This window comes from Capricornis sumatraensis, chromosome 8 (genome assembly GCF_032405125.1).
Source record: "Capricornis sumatraensis isolate serow.1 chromosome 8, serow.2, whole genome shotgun sequence".
Classification (NCBI taxonomy): Eukaryota; Metazoa; Chordata; class Mammalia; order Artiodactyla; family Bovidae; genus Capricornis; species Capricornis sumatraensis.
The window spans coordinates 83,666,863-83,681,978 of NC_091076.1; the positions used below are offsets into that span (position 1 = coordinate 83,666,863).

At 46.9% G+C, this 15,116-nt stretch overlaps 1 protein-coding gene across 3 annotated transcripts in view; it reads right to left on the reverse strand.

The window, feature by feature from the left end:
• The window catches only part of TTC19 (tetratricopeptide repeat domain 19), a 28,414-nt gene extending 13,692 nt beyond the window's left edge, over positions 1-14,722 (reverse strand). The window contains exons 1-6 of one of the 3 annotated variants that reach the window (XM_068976827.1): positions 14,610-14,722; positions 13,179-13,289; positions 12,714-12,752; positions 11,968-12,024; positions 11,611-11,672; positions 9,573-9,667 (exon numbers count right to left, since the gene is read on the reverse strand). In XM_068976827.1, the coding sequence (XP_068832928.1) occupies positions 9,573-9,667; positions 11,611-11,672; positions 11,968-12,024; positions 12,714-12,752; positions 13,179-13,280 (355 nt within the window). In that variant the 5' untranslated portion in view covers positions 13,281-13,289; positions 14,610-14,722. Of the gene's footprint in view, positions 1-9,572; positions 9,668-11,610; positions 11,673-11,967; positions 12,025-12,713; positions 12,753-13,127; positions 13,149-13,178; positions 13,290-14,609 lie in introns of those variants that run through there. The other 2 variants (XM_068976825.1, XM_068976826.1) reach the window with 2 other exon arrangements.
• Positions 14,723-15,116: the final 394 nt, after the last annotated feature.

Below are 15,116 nucleotides of genomic sequence, written 5' to 3' on the forward strand. Positions count from 1 at the left end.
TCAGACGCTGCCGCCTCCCCACCGTGACTGCTGGGGGGAGGGGGTGATGCAAGGAAACAGGCAGCTGAGGTGCATATGAAAGGGATGAATTCAGTAAGCCCAGAGGTTTCCATTTTTCCATGCTAAATTCTGCATGCTAAATTCTGTGGGGATGAGAAGACACCTGGAAATACCCACCCAGGGTCTAGATACTGGGTGGAGCTTGGTTGGAAGATCCTGAGAGAATTCCCACCCAGGAGAAAGGCACAGGTGGGGGCAGGCTCAGTTTTTACCAAGAAATACCCAGGGTTTGGCTGAAAGACACCGAGGTGCCTCAACTGTAGAAAGACATAAGGAACGGAGCTCAGACTTGCAAGTACCTAGTTAACTGGACAAATTAAATCCCATCCTAAATATCAAAAAGTGAAAGTCACTCAGTTGTGTCCGACTCTTTGTGACCCCATCGACTATACACTCCATGGAATTCTTCAGGCCAGAATACTGGAGTGGATAGCTTTTGCCTTCTCCAGGGGATCTTCCCAACCCAGGTCTCTCACATTGCAGGCAGTTTCTTCACCAGCTGAGCCACTGAGGGGGCTCTTTAATACGTATGCAGTTAAAAATTAAAAGCTGGCTTCACACACACAAATCACAATCTGGCAACCAACTCCGCAGGCCAACCATGCTTCCCTTATAGACAGGCCAGACAGAGTGTCAGTCGCTCAGTCATGTTGGAAACTTTGTGACCCCATGGACTATGGCCTGCCAGGCTCCTCTGTCCATGGGGATTCTCTAGGCAAGATTACTGGAGTGGGTAGCCTATTCCTTCTCCAGGGGATCTTCCTGACTTAGGAATTGAACCAGGGTCTCCTGTATTGCGGGATTCCCTGATAGCTCGGTTGGTAAAAAATCAAGCTGCAATGTGGCAGACATGGGGTCTTAAAGAGTAGGACAAAACTATGCGACTTTCACTTTCATTCCTGCATTGCAGATGGATTCTTACCCGCTGAGCTACCAGGGAAGCCCTACAAATGCTAATAAAAGCGATTAAGAATATCAACAAAAAAACAGGAGGGTTGGGGGGAGGTCTTATGACCAACCTAGATAGTATATTAAAAAGCAGAGATATTACTTTGCCAACAACGGTCCGTCTAGTCAAGGCTATGGTTTTTCCAGTGGTCATGTATGGATGTGAGAGTTGGACCGTGAAGAAAAGCTGAGCGCCGAAGAATTGATGCTTTTGAACTGTGGTGTTGGAGAAGACTCTTGAGAGTCCCTTGGACTGCAAGGAGATCCAACCAGTCCCTTCTAAAGGACATCAGTCCTGGGTGTTCTTTGGAAGGAATGATGCTAAAGCTGAAACTCCAGTACCTTGGCCACCTCATGCGAAGAGTTGACTCACTGGAAAAGACTCTGATGCTGGGAGGGATTGGGGGCAGGAGGAGAGGACAACATAGGCTGAGATGGCTGGATGGCAATACGGACTCGATGGACGTGACTTTGAGTGGACTCCAGGAGTTGGTGATGGACAGGGAGGCCTGGCGTGCTGCAGTTAATAGGGTCGCAAAGAGTCGGACACGACTGAGAGACTGAACTGAACGGAAGTAGGGGAAGGTCTAGTTATTATTTCGATGAGGTAAAAAAAAATTCTTTTTTAAAAGGAGTTATGTCAAATGAATAAAAAGTTCTTTGGATGGTTATTTAAAATGGGATAAATAAAACAGACATATATGCCTTTTACCCAGAGCCTTTTACATTAAAGTAGGTAAAATAGACAGGGAATAGAAAGAAAAAGCCTTCTAAACTCTCCCCTAAGACAAAAACTTGTTGATTAGATACTGATAAAACTTAAGTTAAAGGTATAGAAGCTGGCACAATTTAGATAAATATCAGTTCAGTTCAGTCACTCGGTTCAGTTCAGTCGCTTGGTCGTGTCCAACTCTTTGCGACCCCATGGACTGCAACACACCAGGCCTCCCTGTCCATCACCAACTCCCAAAGCTTGCTCAAACTCAAGTCCATAGACTCGATGAAAATGTATGTATTACTAGTGAAAGTCACTCAGTTGTGTCCAACTCTTAGAAAACAAGGACTGTAGCCCGCCAGGTTCCTCTGTCCATAGGATTCTCCAGGCAAGAATACAGGAGTAGGTTGCCATTTCCTTCTCCAGGGAATCTTCCCAACCCAGGGATCAAATCCCAGGTCTCCTGCATTGCAGGCAGATTCTTTACCAGCTGAGCTAGGAGGGAAGCCCCAAAAAATGTATTTAAGTTGGTATATTTCAATGGGCTTTATATAACGTAGTCAAAGCTCCTATTTAATTACACTGTGGGATAAACAGGGCATATAGATTGCCCCTAAGAAAATATTAACTAAACCTACTGAGAAAACTAATAGTTACCTGAGTGATACAAAATAAGTAAACTGGGAACTAACATGCAAGGGTTAATTTTTTTTAAGTGGTTTTCCTTTGGTTTAATTTATAAACTCAGAAAGGTCTTTGCTAAATGCCTTATAACATAGAACTTCGTAAATTACATTTCAGTTTGATAAAAATCCTGCCACTGATTTTAGTAACTTCAGGCGACAAAACCATCTTTTAAAATAACTAATCAACTGCCTTTTGTCTTGCAAATGTCTAAACCATAATATGAATACAGGCCTCAAGGAGCTGAGACTAAGCCCAATTAAGCAGGCACGACTGGGAAATAAAGAAAAAAAAAGTGGCAGTTTTAAATCTAAATTTCTGAGAATGTTCCCTCAGCGAAATCTTACAGATAGTATGACTTAATCATGTAAACAAGCAACTTTAAGGTATTCCAACTGTTTGTTAACCAGTAAGTTTATACTGTAATACTTGGTAAAGCCATGAGATCTCTATAGTTTATGTCTGTATACACACAGATGATGCCTCTACTTTTAAAAGATATTATTAGAACAGGACTTATAAGCAGTGGTACTTAATTTTAATAAAAAGTGTCTACATTTAAAGAAAACTAGCCAAGACGATTTTCAGGTTCACATGAACTGGGAAATATTCAATATTAAGTTGACATCTGAGACTAATGTTTAAGTTTGTGGATCTAAATTAATAAAGACGTCATTAAGAATCATCATTAAGAAGAAGTGGCAAGAACATACAGAAGAAACTGCATAGAAAAGGTCTTAATGACCCGGATAACCACGATGGTGTGATCACTCACCTAGAGTCAGACATCCTGGAATGCAAGTGGGCCTTAGGAAGCATCACTATGAACAAAGCTACTGGAGGTGATGGAATTTCAGCTGAGCTATTTCAAATCCTAAAAAATGATGATGCTATTAAAGTGCTACACTCAACATGCCAGCAAACTTGGAAAACTCAGCAGTGCCAACAGGACTGGAAAAGGTCAGCTTTCATTCAAATCCCAGAAAGGGGCAATGTCAAAGTGTGTTCAAACTACTACACAACTGCAGTCATTTCATATGCTAGCATTTTTAGTAACACTAAAAATTCTCCAAGCTAGGCTTCAACAGTACTTCAACAGTACTCGAACTGAAAATTTCCAGTTGTACAAACTGGATTTAGAAAAAGCAGAGGAACCAGAGATCAAATTGCCAACATCCGCTGGATCATGGAAAAAGCAAGAGAGTTCCAGAAAAACATCTATTTCTGCTTTACTGACTATGCCAAAGCCTTTGACTCTGTGGATCACAATAAACTGTGGAAAATTCTGAAAGAGATGGGAATACCAGACCACCTGACCGGCCTCTTGAGAAACCTATATGCAGGTCAGGAAGCAACAGTTAGAACTGGACATGGAACAACAGACTGGTTCCAAATAGGAAAAGGAGTACACTAAAGCTGTATATTGTCACCCTGCTTATTTAACTTTTATGCAGAGTACATCATGAGAAACGCTGGGCTGGAAGAAGCACAAGCTGGAATCAAGATTACTGCGAGAAATTTCAATAACCTCAGATATGCCACCCTTATGGCAGAAAGTGAAGAGGAACTAAAAAGCCTCTTGATGAAAGTGAAAGAGAGTGAAAAAGTTGGCTTAAAGCTCAACATTCAGAAAACTAAGATCATGGCATCTGGTCCCATCACTTCATGGCAAATAGATGTGGAAACAGTGTCAGACTTTATTTTGGGGGGCTCCAAAATCACTGCAGATGGTGAGTGCAGCCATGAAATTGAAAGACGCTTACTCCTTGGAAGGAAAGTTATGACCAACCTAGACAGCATATTAAAAAGCAGAGACATTACTTTGCCAACAAAGGTCCGTCTAGTCAAGGCTATGGTTTTTCCTGTGATCACGTATGAATGTGAGAGTTGGACTGTGAAGAAAGCTGAGCGCCGAAGAATTGATGCTTTTGAGCTGTGGGGCTGGAGAAGACTCTTGAGTGTCCTTTGGACTACAAGGAGATCCAATCAGTGCATTCTAAAGGAGATCAGTCCTGAGTGTTCTCTGGAAGGAATGATGCTAAAGGTGAAACTCCAGTACTTTGGCCACCTCATGCGAAGAGTTGACTCATTGGAAAAGACTCTGATGCTGGGAGGGATTGGGGGCAGGAAGAGAAGGGGACGACAGAGGCTGAGATGGCTGGATGGCATCACCAACTCGATGGACATGAGTTTGAGTGAACTCCAGGAGTTGGTGATGGACAGGGAGGCCTGGCGTGCTGCAATTCATGGGGTCGCAAAGAGTCAGACACGACTGAGCGACTGAACTGAACTGATGCAGAGTACATCATGTGAAATGCCAGCTGATGAAGCACAAGCTGGAATCAACACTGCACGGAGAAATATCAATAACCTCAGATATGTAGATGACACCCTAATGGCAGAAAAGGAAGAGAACTAAAGAACCTCTTGATGAAGGTGAAAGAGGAGAGTGAAAAAGTTGGCTTAAAACTCAACATTCAAAAAACGATCATCATGGCGTCTGGTCCCATCACTTCATGGCAAATAGATGGGGGGAAAAAAATGGAAACACTGACAGACTTTATCTTCTTGGGCTCCAAAATCACTGTGATGGTGTCTGCAGCCATGAAATGAAAAGACATTTGCTCCTTGGAAGAAAAGCTATGATGAACCTAGTGTATTAAAAAGCAAAGACATCAACTATGGTGACAAAGATCCACGTAGTCATAGCTATGGTTTTGCCAGTAGTCATGTATGGATGTTGAGAGTTGGACCATAAAGAAGGCCGAGTGTTGAAGAATTGATGCTTTTCAACTGTAGTGCTGGACAAGACTTTTGAGAGTCCCATGGACAGCAAGGAGATGAAACCATCACTCCTAGAGGAAATCAACCCTGAATATTCACTGGAAGGACTGATGCTGAAGCTCCAATACTTTGGCCACCGGATGCAAAGAGCTGACTCACTGGAGGAAAAGGGGGCAACAGTGGATGAGATCGTTGGATCGCATCACTGACTCAATGGACATAAGTCTGAGCAAACTCCGGGTGACAGTGAAGGACAGGGAAGACTGGAGCACTGAAGCCCATGGGCTCGCAGAGTTGGACACAGCTGAGAGACTGCAGAACAAGAGAGTCATCTAAATTAAGTACAATCTTTTATTGTATTTAGGTTTAATAAATAAGACCTCACTAATCTCTTGCAAGAAAATAACTGGACATGATGAAACTTCAAGGTAAATGAGATAAAAATTTTGGGACAAAAGCTTTAAAGTATTATTTTAGAAATGTCTACTTAACGTGATCTTTCCAGATGTTTGGTAACTTAAGATTCTAAAATTTAAGCTATGTGATGAAAGTTTACCTAAAAGATACTAAGGTACTAAGTCATCAATTACTAAAAAAAAAAGAATTAAAAGTATAGAAAATATTAATGAAAATGTTTGGTATCACCTAAGATGTTCTGTATAAGAAAACAGGGTGTCAGATGGTAAATAATCTGCCTGCAATGCAAGAGAGCTGGGTTCCATCCCTGGGTCGGGACGACCACCTAGAGAAGGAAATGGCAACCCACTCCAGTATTCTTGCCTGGAGAATTCCACCGACAGAGGAGCCTGGTGGGCTACAGTCCACGGAGTTGCAAAGAGTCAGACACGACTGAGGAACCAACACACACATCAAGAAAACAAATGTTTTAAAAAATTATCACTGATGTTTAAGCTCACCAATTTATAAAATGCCAATGTAAAGATAGAACCTAATTGTTTACTTCTTAGTTTCACTAAAATTAATGTTTTAAGAGTTGAGGATTCTAATTTAAACATGTAATTAAAGCTATGAGAAACAACACAGTAACTTTTCAAAATACAGTAAGAGATACAATGAATGTTTTCAGTAAAGAAGATATGAGAAATGAAATTACATGTTGGTAAAAAATAAATGAGCTGGTTAATCTTATTTAGATGAAAAATGAAAGACAGGCTGGATACAAAAAGTGATGAGAGATTACGAGGAGGAACCCTGAGGAAAGTTTTATGCATAGTCACGATTAACTAAATTTAGACTGAAGTTAACTAAGTAAATGGACTGTAAAATGAGCTAATACAAGACTGGAAATTTTGTCTCCTCTAAGTGCTCCTTTTGATAACAGATTGTTTTATCAAACCTGCAGAGAAAGAGGATCAAAGACCAAACGGAGGCAGAAAGACTTCGGAGAGAAGAGCCGGGACAAGGCTGGAGAAGGCAATGCTCTTGGAGCCACTGACAGAGAGAGGAGCTGGGGCTGCAGGTGGAGGCGGGCCTGAGATGGCAGGTGGGCGGGAGCGCCTTCCCTAGGGAATGAGGGAACAGGCACCCCTGGGAGGAAATAACCACAGGCGCCTAGGCAAGAAGCACGGGAGCCTGGACCACAACAGGGCAGGAGGGCCAGACGGCTGTGACGTGGACATATTGCCACGGCAGGCTCAGTACAGCTTGCTGGTGAGCTACAAGCAGGAAGGAAGGAAGAATCACAGATGGCGCCAAAGCGCCGGGTCAATGGTGGTGCCAGTTACAACACAGGCTGCCTGGTGAGATTGTGAGGGGGGGGAATCAAGAGACTCATCTACAAGGGGTGGGGTTGGGGTGTGCAGTAAACACGGAGGGAGTAAAAGGGACAAACTCTCTTGGTGTCAAATAAGCTATAATGATACAGGGCACAACACAGGGAATATAGCAAATATTCTACAGTAACTATAAATGGAAGACAACCTTTAAAAACGGAATCACTGTACTGTCCACCTGTAACATATAACACACATCAACTACACTTCAGTAAGAAAAACTAGGTCAACACAGAAAAACAAAGAGACTCATGTGGAACTTATGAAGTGTGAGATTATCATCAGGCATTCCGGTCAAGATGTCAGGTAGACAAGCTCCTTCACAGACTGCGCTGAAGATGTAGAACCGGTACAGAAAGCACAGGCCTCACGGTTACCTCCCAGGTGCAGGGGCAGAGAGGGAAGTGGCCCAGACGGCACCGAGGCCCATGCGAGAGGTGACTCAGCGAGCGAGAGCCACCAGGGAGGTGGCCTTGAAGTCCAGTGAAGTGTTTCCCGCAGGAGATGGTGATCACTGGGCTGAGCTGCCAGGGAGGAGAGCTGGTGACCTCGATGCGGGGAGCTTCAGCAGAGCTAATGGAGGAAAACTGAGTTTTGTTCCAGGGAAAACTGTAAGACAACGGAGGACAGACACCTCCCTGAAGCCACATGTACTGCCTTCAGGGATACCAGAGCTGTGCTCCACCTCCATCATTGTGCAAGCGCCCACCAAAGAGGAAGTGTGAAATCAGAGTCACCAAAAGAATGTCAATCTGAAAATTCCCAGTATTTCAACCCATAGTAAGAAATCTGAATGCAAGGACTTCCCTGGTGGCCCAGTGGTTAAGAATCCACCTGCCAATGCAGGCAACACGGGTTTTATCCCTGGTCAGGGAACATGCCTCAGAGCAACTCCAAAGCCCATGCTCCGCAACAAGAGAACCCCCCACAACAAGAAGCCCTGAGACAAAGAGTAGCACCCACTTGCCACAACCAGAGAAAAATAATTAAAAGGAATAAAAACCCAAATGCACATGAAAAGATGCTCAACATCCCTAATTATTAAGAGAAATGCAAATAAAAACTATAATGAAATAACACCTGACAGCAGTCAGAACAGCCATCAAAAAGCATATAAATTCTAGAAAAGGTGGGGAGAAAAGAGAACCCGCCTACACTACTGTGGAGATGAAAACTGGTGCAACTACTATGGACTACAGTACAGAGGTTCCTCAGAAAACAAAACAGAGCTACCAATCCCACTCCTAGGCATAAACCCAGACAAAGCGTAATTCAAAATGACACACACACTCTATGAACATAGACCGCAGCACTCTTCACAACAGCCAAGACAGGGAAGCAACCTGCCATCAACAGAGGACTGGGTAAAACACACGCGGCACCTATACACAATGCGATACCACTCAACCACAAAAAAGAACAAAATAACGCCGCCTGCAGCAACATGGACGCAACTAGAGGTTATCACCCTAAGTGAAGTAAATCAGATGGAGAAAGACAAAAATCATGACATCACTTACATGCAGAATTTAAAATAATGGCACAGGGCTTCCCTGGTGGTCCGGTGGTTAAGAATCCACTAACCAAGTGCAGGAGACACAGGCTCAATTCCTGGTACAGGAAGATTCTACATGCCTCCGAGCAACTAAGCCCGTGCACAACCACTGAGCCCAAACTCCACAAGGAGCCACTGCAGAGAGAAGCCCACGAATCCCAACCAGCAAGTAGTCCCCACTCGCCCCAACTGGAAAAGGCCACCCGCAGCAACGAAGACCCACTGCAGCCAAAAATACATAAAATAAAATTATAAAAAAATAAAGTACAGCACACATGAACTTATCTACAGGACAGAAGCAGACTCAAAGACAGAGAACAGACTTGCGGTTACCAAAGGGGAGGGGGAGGACTGGGAATGTGGGGTTTTAGATGCAAACGACTACATTTAGAATGGAGAAACAAGAAGGTCCTACCATACAGCACGGGGAACTATACTCAATATCCTATGATAAACCATAACGGAAAAGAATATTTAAAACAGAAGGTATGCATGTGTAAAACTGAATCACTCTGCTATACAGCAAAGACTGGCACCACATTGTAAACCAACTACTTCAATTAAAAAAAAGAGACACCAGAATGGCTGAGAGCCAGAGCCCCCTGCCCATCCCACAACATGACGTCACACCTTCCCTCCACGACGGGGGACGGACAGACTCTGCACTGCTCTCTCACACCCTCGTGGACACCGGGAGCTAAGTGACTTAATACGTACTGTGACCGCGGCTGAACCAAGAGACCAGAGAAAATAGGTCCCTTCTCCCCCCAAGTTTTCCAGAGTTCTATATGTCAATGACATACTAAGAACACGTCACCATGGGGTTAAAAACAAAACAAAGCAAACCGGTGATCAAGTCATTTAAAGAAAATCTTACTCCAAACCCTCTGAGATCTTAGAAACAGCCACAGTTAACATAACGAGTAACTTCCCCTTCCCTGACTGACAGACACACTTCTGTGTCCTGTACTGCAGCCTGACAGCCACGCCCTCGGCGGCAAAGGCAGGCCAAAAAAATAGCCAGGTTTCCTACCTGACAGAATGTCTTCCGATAATTCCCTTTCTCGTTCAATTTTCTCCTCAAGAGTTGAAATACAGAATTCATAGCCAGCAAGAGCCAGTTCCTGTCTGTAAAGCAAAGAGGATCAATCAGCTGTCCTGTCTTCCACCTCGGGTTTGCATCATCTAGTGTTAAGACGGATGGGAACTCTGTTTCAAGTCCCTAAGGGGTGTCAACCTCTCCTCTGTCAGAAGTTTGTTTTTTGTCATCTCGGGGCGCTGCTGGGGTTTCAGTAACCAACACAACCAGTGCTTTCTCCTCACCACTGGCAGAGCTGAGGGGCCAGTTCCAGCGCCAACGGAGGCCTGGGCTCACAGCAGAACTCTGACTGCCGACCTCGTCCATTTCCGGGGGATGTAGCACTCCCCACTTCTCTCAAGGGGCAGGGCTCCAGCACAAGTTTCTTTTACAGAAATGGAAGCCCCAACCAGGGCGTTAAAAGGCATTTGGCCCCAGTCCGGGGACCCTCAGTCACCAGTGAGGACGCCCAAGCGGCCAGCAGGCCGACTCTGGACAAAAAGAGGGTTGCCTGCTGGCATCTGACACACGGGGAGCACCACAGAACATCCATCTATCCTGGTCTTTGCTCCTCCACTCTGATTCTCAGCTCCTCACTGGAAGCGGCACTAAACAAGCTTACCTCTCCTCCAGCCTTGGCCAGACGACCCTATGCTACTCCGTTCTCAGAGGAGGAGCAGCTTTCCCCGAGCCAAACCTTGGCAGCAGCAGGGACCTCATGCAAGCAGAGTGTGGAGCAGGGGAGGCTGCCCACAAGACATTCTCAGTCATCAAGAGAGAACACTTCTGAGCAGGGTAACTTATGGGCTAATTACTGTGCGTACCGCACAGCTTTCACTTCTTGAGAGACCGTGGGCGTGTCTCACTGTCCAGTGTTACCATCCCTGGGCTTCTCCTTAACCCAGGGGTCCACACCCACCAATATCTGGTCCTGTCTGTAACTCATCCAGAGAGACTAACCTGGCTGCAATGCTCCCTAGCATGAACCAACCTCAAAGTTTCTCTACAGACTTGGAGTCAGAGGCCCTGAGGCTCTGGTCTATCCAGTGTCCAGCCAAATGCTGGGAGATGGACCGGGTCCCCCCAAAAACAAAGGAGCGGACCACTCGGGCTGCAGGTGCCCGTGCCAGGGTCTCTGGCTGCAGTGAGCACTCCTCCTACAGCACTAGGCTAGGTACCATTCAAAACTTGTAGTACCCCATTTCTGCAGCAACTCAAGGGCTAAGGAGAAGTCAAGCCTTCCCTTAAATTTACCCCAAATTAACCCTCCAGGAGTCCTCTGCTTGCATCCTCTGAGTTTTCACCTAGAGAGTGAAGGGCACCAGGCTCCTCTATCTGCGTCCCTGACCTTTGGCACACATCTAAAATGCTTCCCAAAGCCTTTCCTATGTACCTGGCAGACTTTTTCTTCTATGTAAGAATCCAGACTCATCCAATACTTTTAAATAGCACTGCTTTCCTGTCCCACTCGTCCGAAGGCCTCTGCCCTATGCCTCGGTGCCTCCTTGCTACAACCTAGCCACCCCATCACCTCTACAGCCTTTACAAACTGCCCATTGGACGAGCCAGTGACACCCTCTCACAGCAACTCTCTCATCATATAACCTGTACCTAACTTCCTGCTTTGTTGATACTTCCACCAGCAAAATATGCCACCCCCGGCCACTCTTGCGTTGCTCCCAGCTTTCCTAGGAAGAGCAAAACTAAGGTTCTAACGACTTCCCAGTTCAAGCAGGAACAGAACACGTGACCAGGCCTGTCACGGTGCAGCCACAGGGACGAGGGCTGCAGGCCCCAATGGACACAGAAGGGGCAAGACTGGAAAAGGCTCAAGATCTCAAAGATGAGGGATGGGACACCAGGAGGGTGACAACCAAGATTTTGGATACCCAGGTGATTAGTAGGATGAAAACTGTGACACCCCAGGGTCAGTTTCTGACCCACAGCCCTCGCCCCCCGCTGCTCCCACACCCAGACTCTTGACTACACTTACCTACTCTGAGCAGCGTAAATAGTGGCCAGCTTTAGGGAGATCTCTATGATTGCATTGTCTTCCTATTGGGAAAAGAAAAAGGAAGTTAGTTCGTAACAAATAAAATTTCCTCATGAAGTATTTCAGATTCATTTCTATACTGACTACACCCTGAAAGCCATAGTCTTGATGCTTTTGCAGGAATCAGGCGTCATGCTTCTGCATGAGTGAAAGACTGGCAGTTTTTATACTGGTCTTAGGGGGAAAAATCCCAACTTTTTGGTCAAAACACATGTGGGGGCTGGGTGGAGTTTCTAAGACATAAGGCTATTTTGAAAACTGCCTCAGCTAGAATGCAATATTATGTAATGTCCTTACCTGTTGCATGCCCCCTCCAAGCAGGTAACTCATTGTTGCTTTAAAAAGTTTTTCTGCCTAAAAGCATAAGGAAGAGATTTTTCTATTTGGGCCCCATATCTAGATGACCCTGCATTCTAAGTACTAGTCTGAGGCAGCATTCCTTGAAAAACACATATACAGAAAGGTAACCTTGCATTAGAAAAAGACTAAAATGCCGGGACCCCACATCCTCTGGGCACCTTGAAAACTACTCTGTGATGTGTAGAACCAGCTTCAGAGATCAACTTCCCACCCAAACCCACTGTGGCAGAGACTGCAAACTACCCTTTTCTGGTACAGTCTCCTCAGTTTCCACTAGGTCAAGGGTCCTTCCTTTGCATTTCAGGTGTAATCATATGAGGAGGCTGCGGCCAAGAGATGCACGCAGTTTACACAAACAGCTTCAATAGCGTACTTCACAAGGATGCTGCTGGCCCTCCATCCTCTCCCTGCCCACAGCTGGAGGTGAGCCAGTGCTCGTACTCAGGCGAGAATACATCTTAGAAGGAATGTAGGCTCCTGGGTCACTTCATGGGGTAGAAGTGCCCACCCCTCTTCAGGGTTCAGCCGCCTCTGGACTAATGCATTAAAGGGATACGCTTCCTTCTTATTTCAGTCACTTTATCTTGGGGTCTCTTTGTTACAGAAGCTTTGCCTGTACCCTTTTGTGCAGAGGTCCCTTGAAGCTAGCCATTCACAAATTCACAACAACATGATTTACTTACATTTTCAAGCTGACCCCTTATAAATGCTAAGTTCGCCATCTGAAAGCAGATTATAAGTTGTTTTTCAGTTTAAAGCATTGTTTCCACTTACTTCAAAATCTTTACACTGAAAACTCCCCTTTGCTTTCACCTTCTATCTAAAAAAACAGGCCAGAAACTGTCGCTAATCTGCTAGAAGCAAAGTTCAGCAATGGGGTGAGAGTACGTGCATAGACTTTGATGGTAACAATTCTAGATCCACTCTTCACTGAGAACACAAATATTAATGTTAATTGTTTCTTTTCGGTCTGGGGTTGAGGTTTCTTACAGGTGACAGTCCAAGGGTAATAAAAATGGAAAGCTAAAGAAAACTTAGTAAAAACAAAACCCAGAGAGACATCCTGCAGGTCAGGAATACTAATCAGGAACACTAACAGCCCTTCTCCTGCACCACTGGCGGCGGCTCAGACTGGTCAGAGGAGTTACCAAGTCATAAGTGTAAGCAATGGCCTTTGTGTTGTGACTCTTGTGGGCAAGATGAAGAGCATCATGCAAAATCAGCTCTGCCTCTTCTGGCTCATCTTTCATGATGCATAACTGAAAAGAGAAAACAAAATAAAAGAAATTGAAACACGAAAAGAACAGAGACATGCACCGCCAGACAGAAGCGAGTACGGCTACGTGTCCCAGTACACAGAGGGAAGCTAGTCATTCATTCCTCAAACACTTATTGAATCCCTGCTCTGCAAAGGCATGGTGTCTGCAGTGGGGACTGGAGAGGGGCTCCCCTGCAGCTCCGCATGGCCACAGATAGAGCACACTGGCTGACATAGGCAGCAGGATTGTGAGCACTTTTCACGAGCTCTTATAGTGGAGCTGCTGGCCCTACATCCTCCTCCACTCTTCCTGCAGGACAGGTGGACTCAATCACAACCAATGATACAGGCGAAGAAAGGCAAGAGAAAGGAACAAGGGGTTTCCTTCAAATGGAGTCAAGAGAAGCCGCCCAAGGAAGCGACAGTTAAATTGAGGTAAAAAGAAAAACAGCCAACTAAGTAAGGAGCTATGGGAGAAACTGACCCAAACAGAGAGCAGGGAAGGAGCGAAGGTGCTACAGACTGAAGATAACGGACTTTCAAGAACCACTCAAACAATGAAAGTCAACAGATGGCAACTGAGGATGGTGACTGTTACTGCCAAGTAGGGAGGCAATGGGGTGGGACCATAGGTCTCACCAGCCAGGGCAAGGAGTCTGGGTTCTACCACAAACGCTGTGACGGGTCAATCAAGGCTTGTGGGCACGGAATGACACCAGCTGATTTACATTTAAATGATCACTCCAGTTGCTGTCAAGCCTGGATGGCAGGGGGCAACAGGGCAGACAAGACTGCAGGCTGTGGCAGCGTGGCCAGGGCGACAGGAGGAGACACAGAAGAGGCGACAGGTTCGAGATTTTGGATTTGGTGGCAAAATCCAAAAATTCGTTGCTGGATTCTCGGTATATAGGAGGTGGTAGGTAGGTACCACACAAGTTCTCAGAATGGGGCAGACTACAGAAAAGAAGAGGTACTGAAGGAAGGGGTCGGAGAGGTGCCTAAGACCACAGGTTCGTTTGGGTCAGCTGAAGCCTCAAATAGAGTTGGCATGCGGGCCGCATCTGCCGTGTGCGGGCACTTGGGTGGACGCGTTGGGCATGAGGCGGCGGTCAGCCCAAAAGAGGAGACCCGGCACCCCGTGAAGAAGGGAAAACGTTCAGGAAGAAGAGGCCCGCCTCGCTCCCCTCAGCCTGTGCGCACTTCTCCCCGCGCCCGCAACCTCGCAACCCGCAGCGCCGCCTCCACCTGCGCCCGACGCACGGACCCGACGACTCCGTCCACCCGGGTCCCCGTAGTCGAGGGACGCGCTGCGGCCCCTCACCTTGGCTCGCTTCAGCAGCTGGATGATCTCGGCTTCGGCGTCCCCGGCTGCAGCCCCGCCCGCGCCCCGCCGCTCCTGCTCCGCCGCCGCGGGCCTCGAGGACCAGGCGAGCGCTGCAGGAAGGGGCACTGAGGTCACCGCGCTCAGCCCAGCCAGCCCGGCCCGCCCGGCCCGCCGGCCTGCACCCCTCACCTGCCAGCAGCGGCAGTAGGCCCGAGCCTCGGCCGCGCGGCGCCCCTCGGCACGGCGGCGCCCGAGCTCCCGGCGGCCCGGGCAGCAGGCACACCGGGTAGCAGCGGTCCCGCCGTTCCGCCACCCGCAACAGACCTCGGGCCAGGCCCACAGCCAGACGCCGGTACATGGCCGCCAGAGCGTTCTCTGCGCACTGCGGCCACGGGCTCCGGAAGTCCCGCCCCTGGCGCGGAACGCCCGCCGATTGGCTGGGCCGCCCGCATGCGCCGGGACGCAAGTCTACGTCGCCTCGCCCTCCTCCCCTGGCCCGGAGAA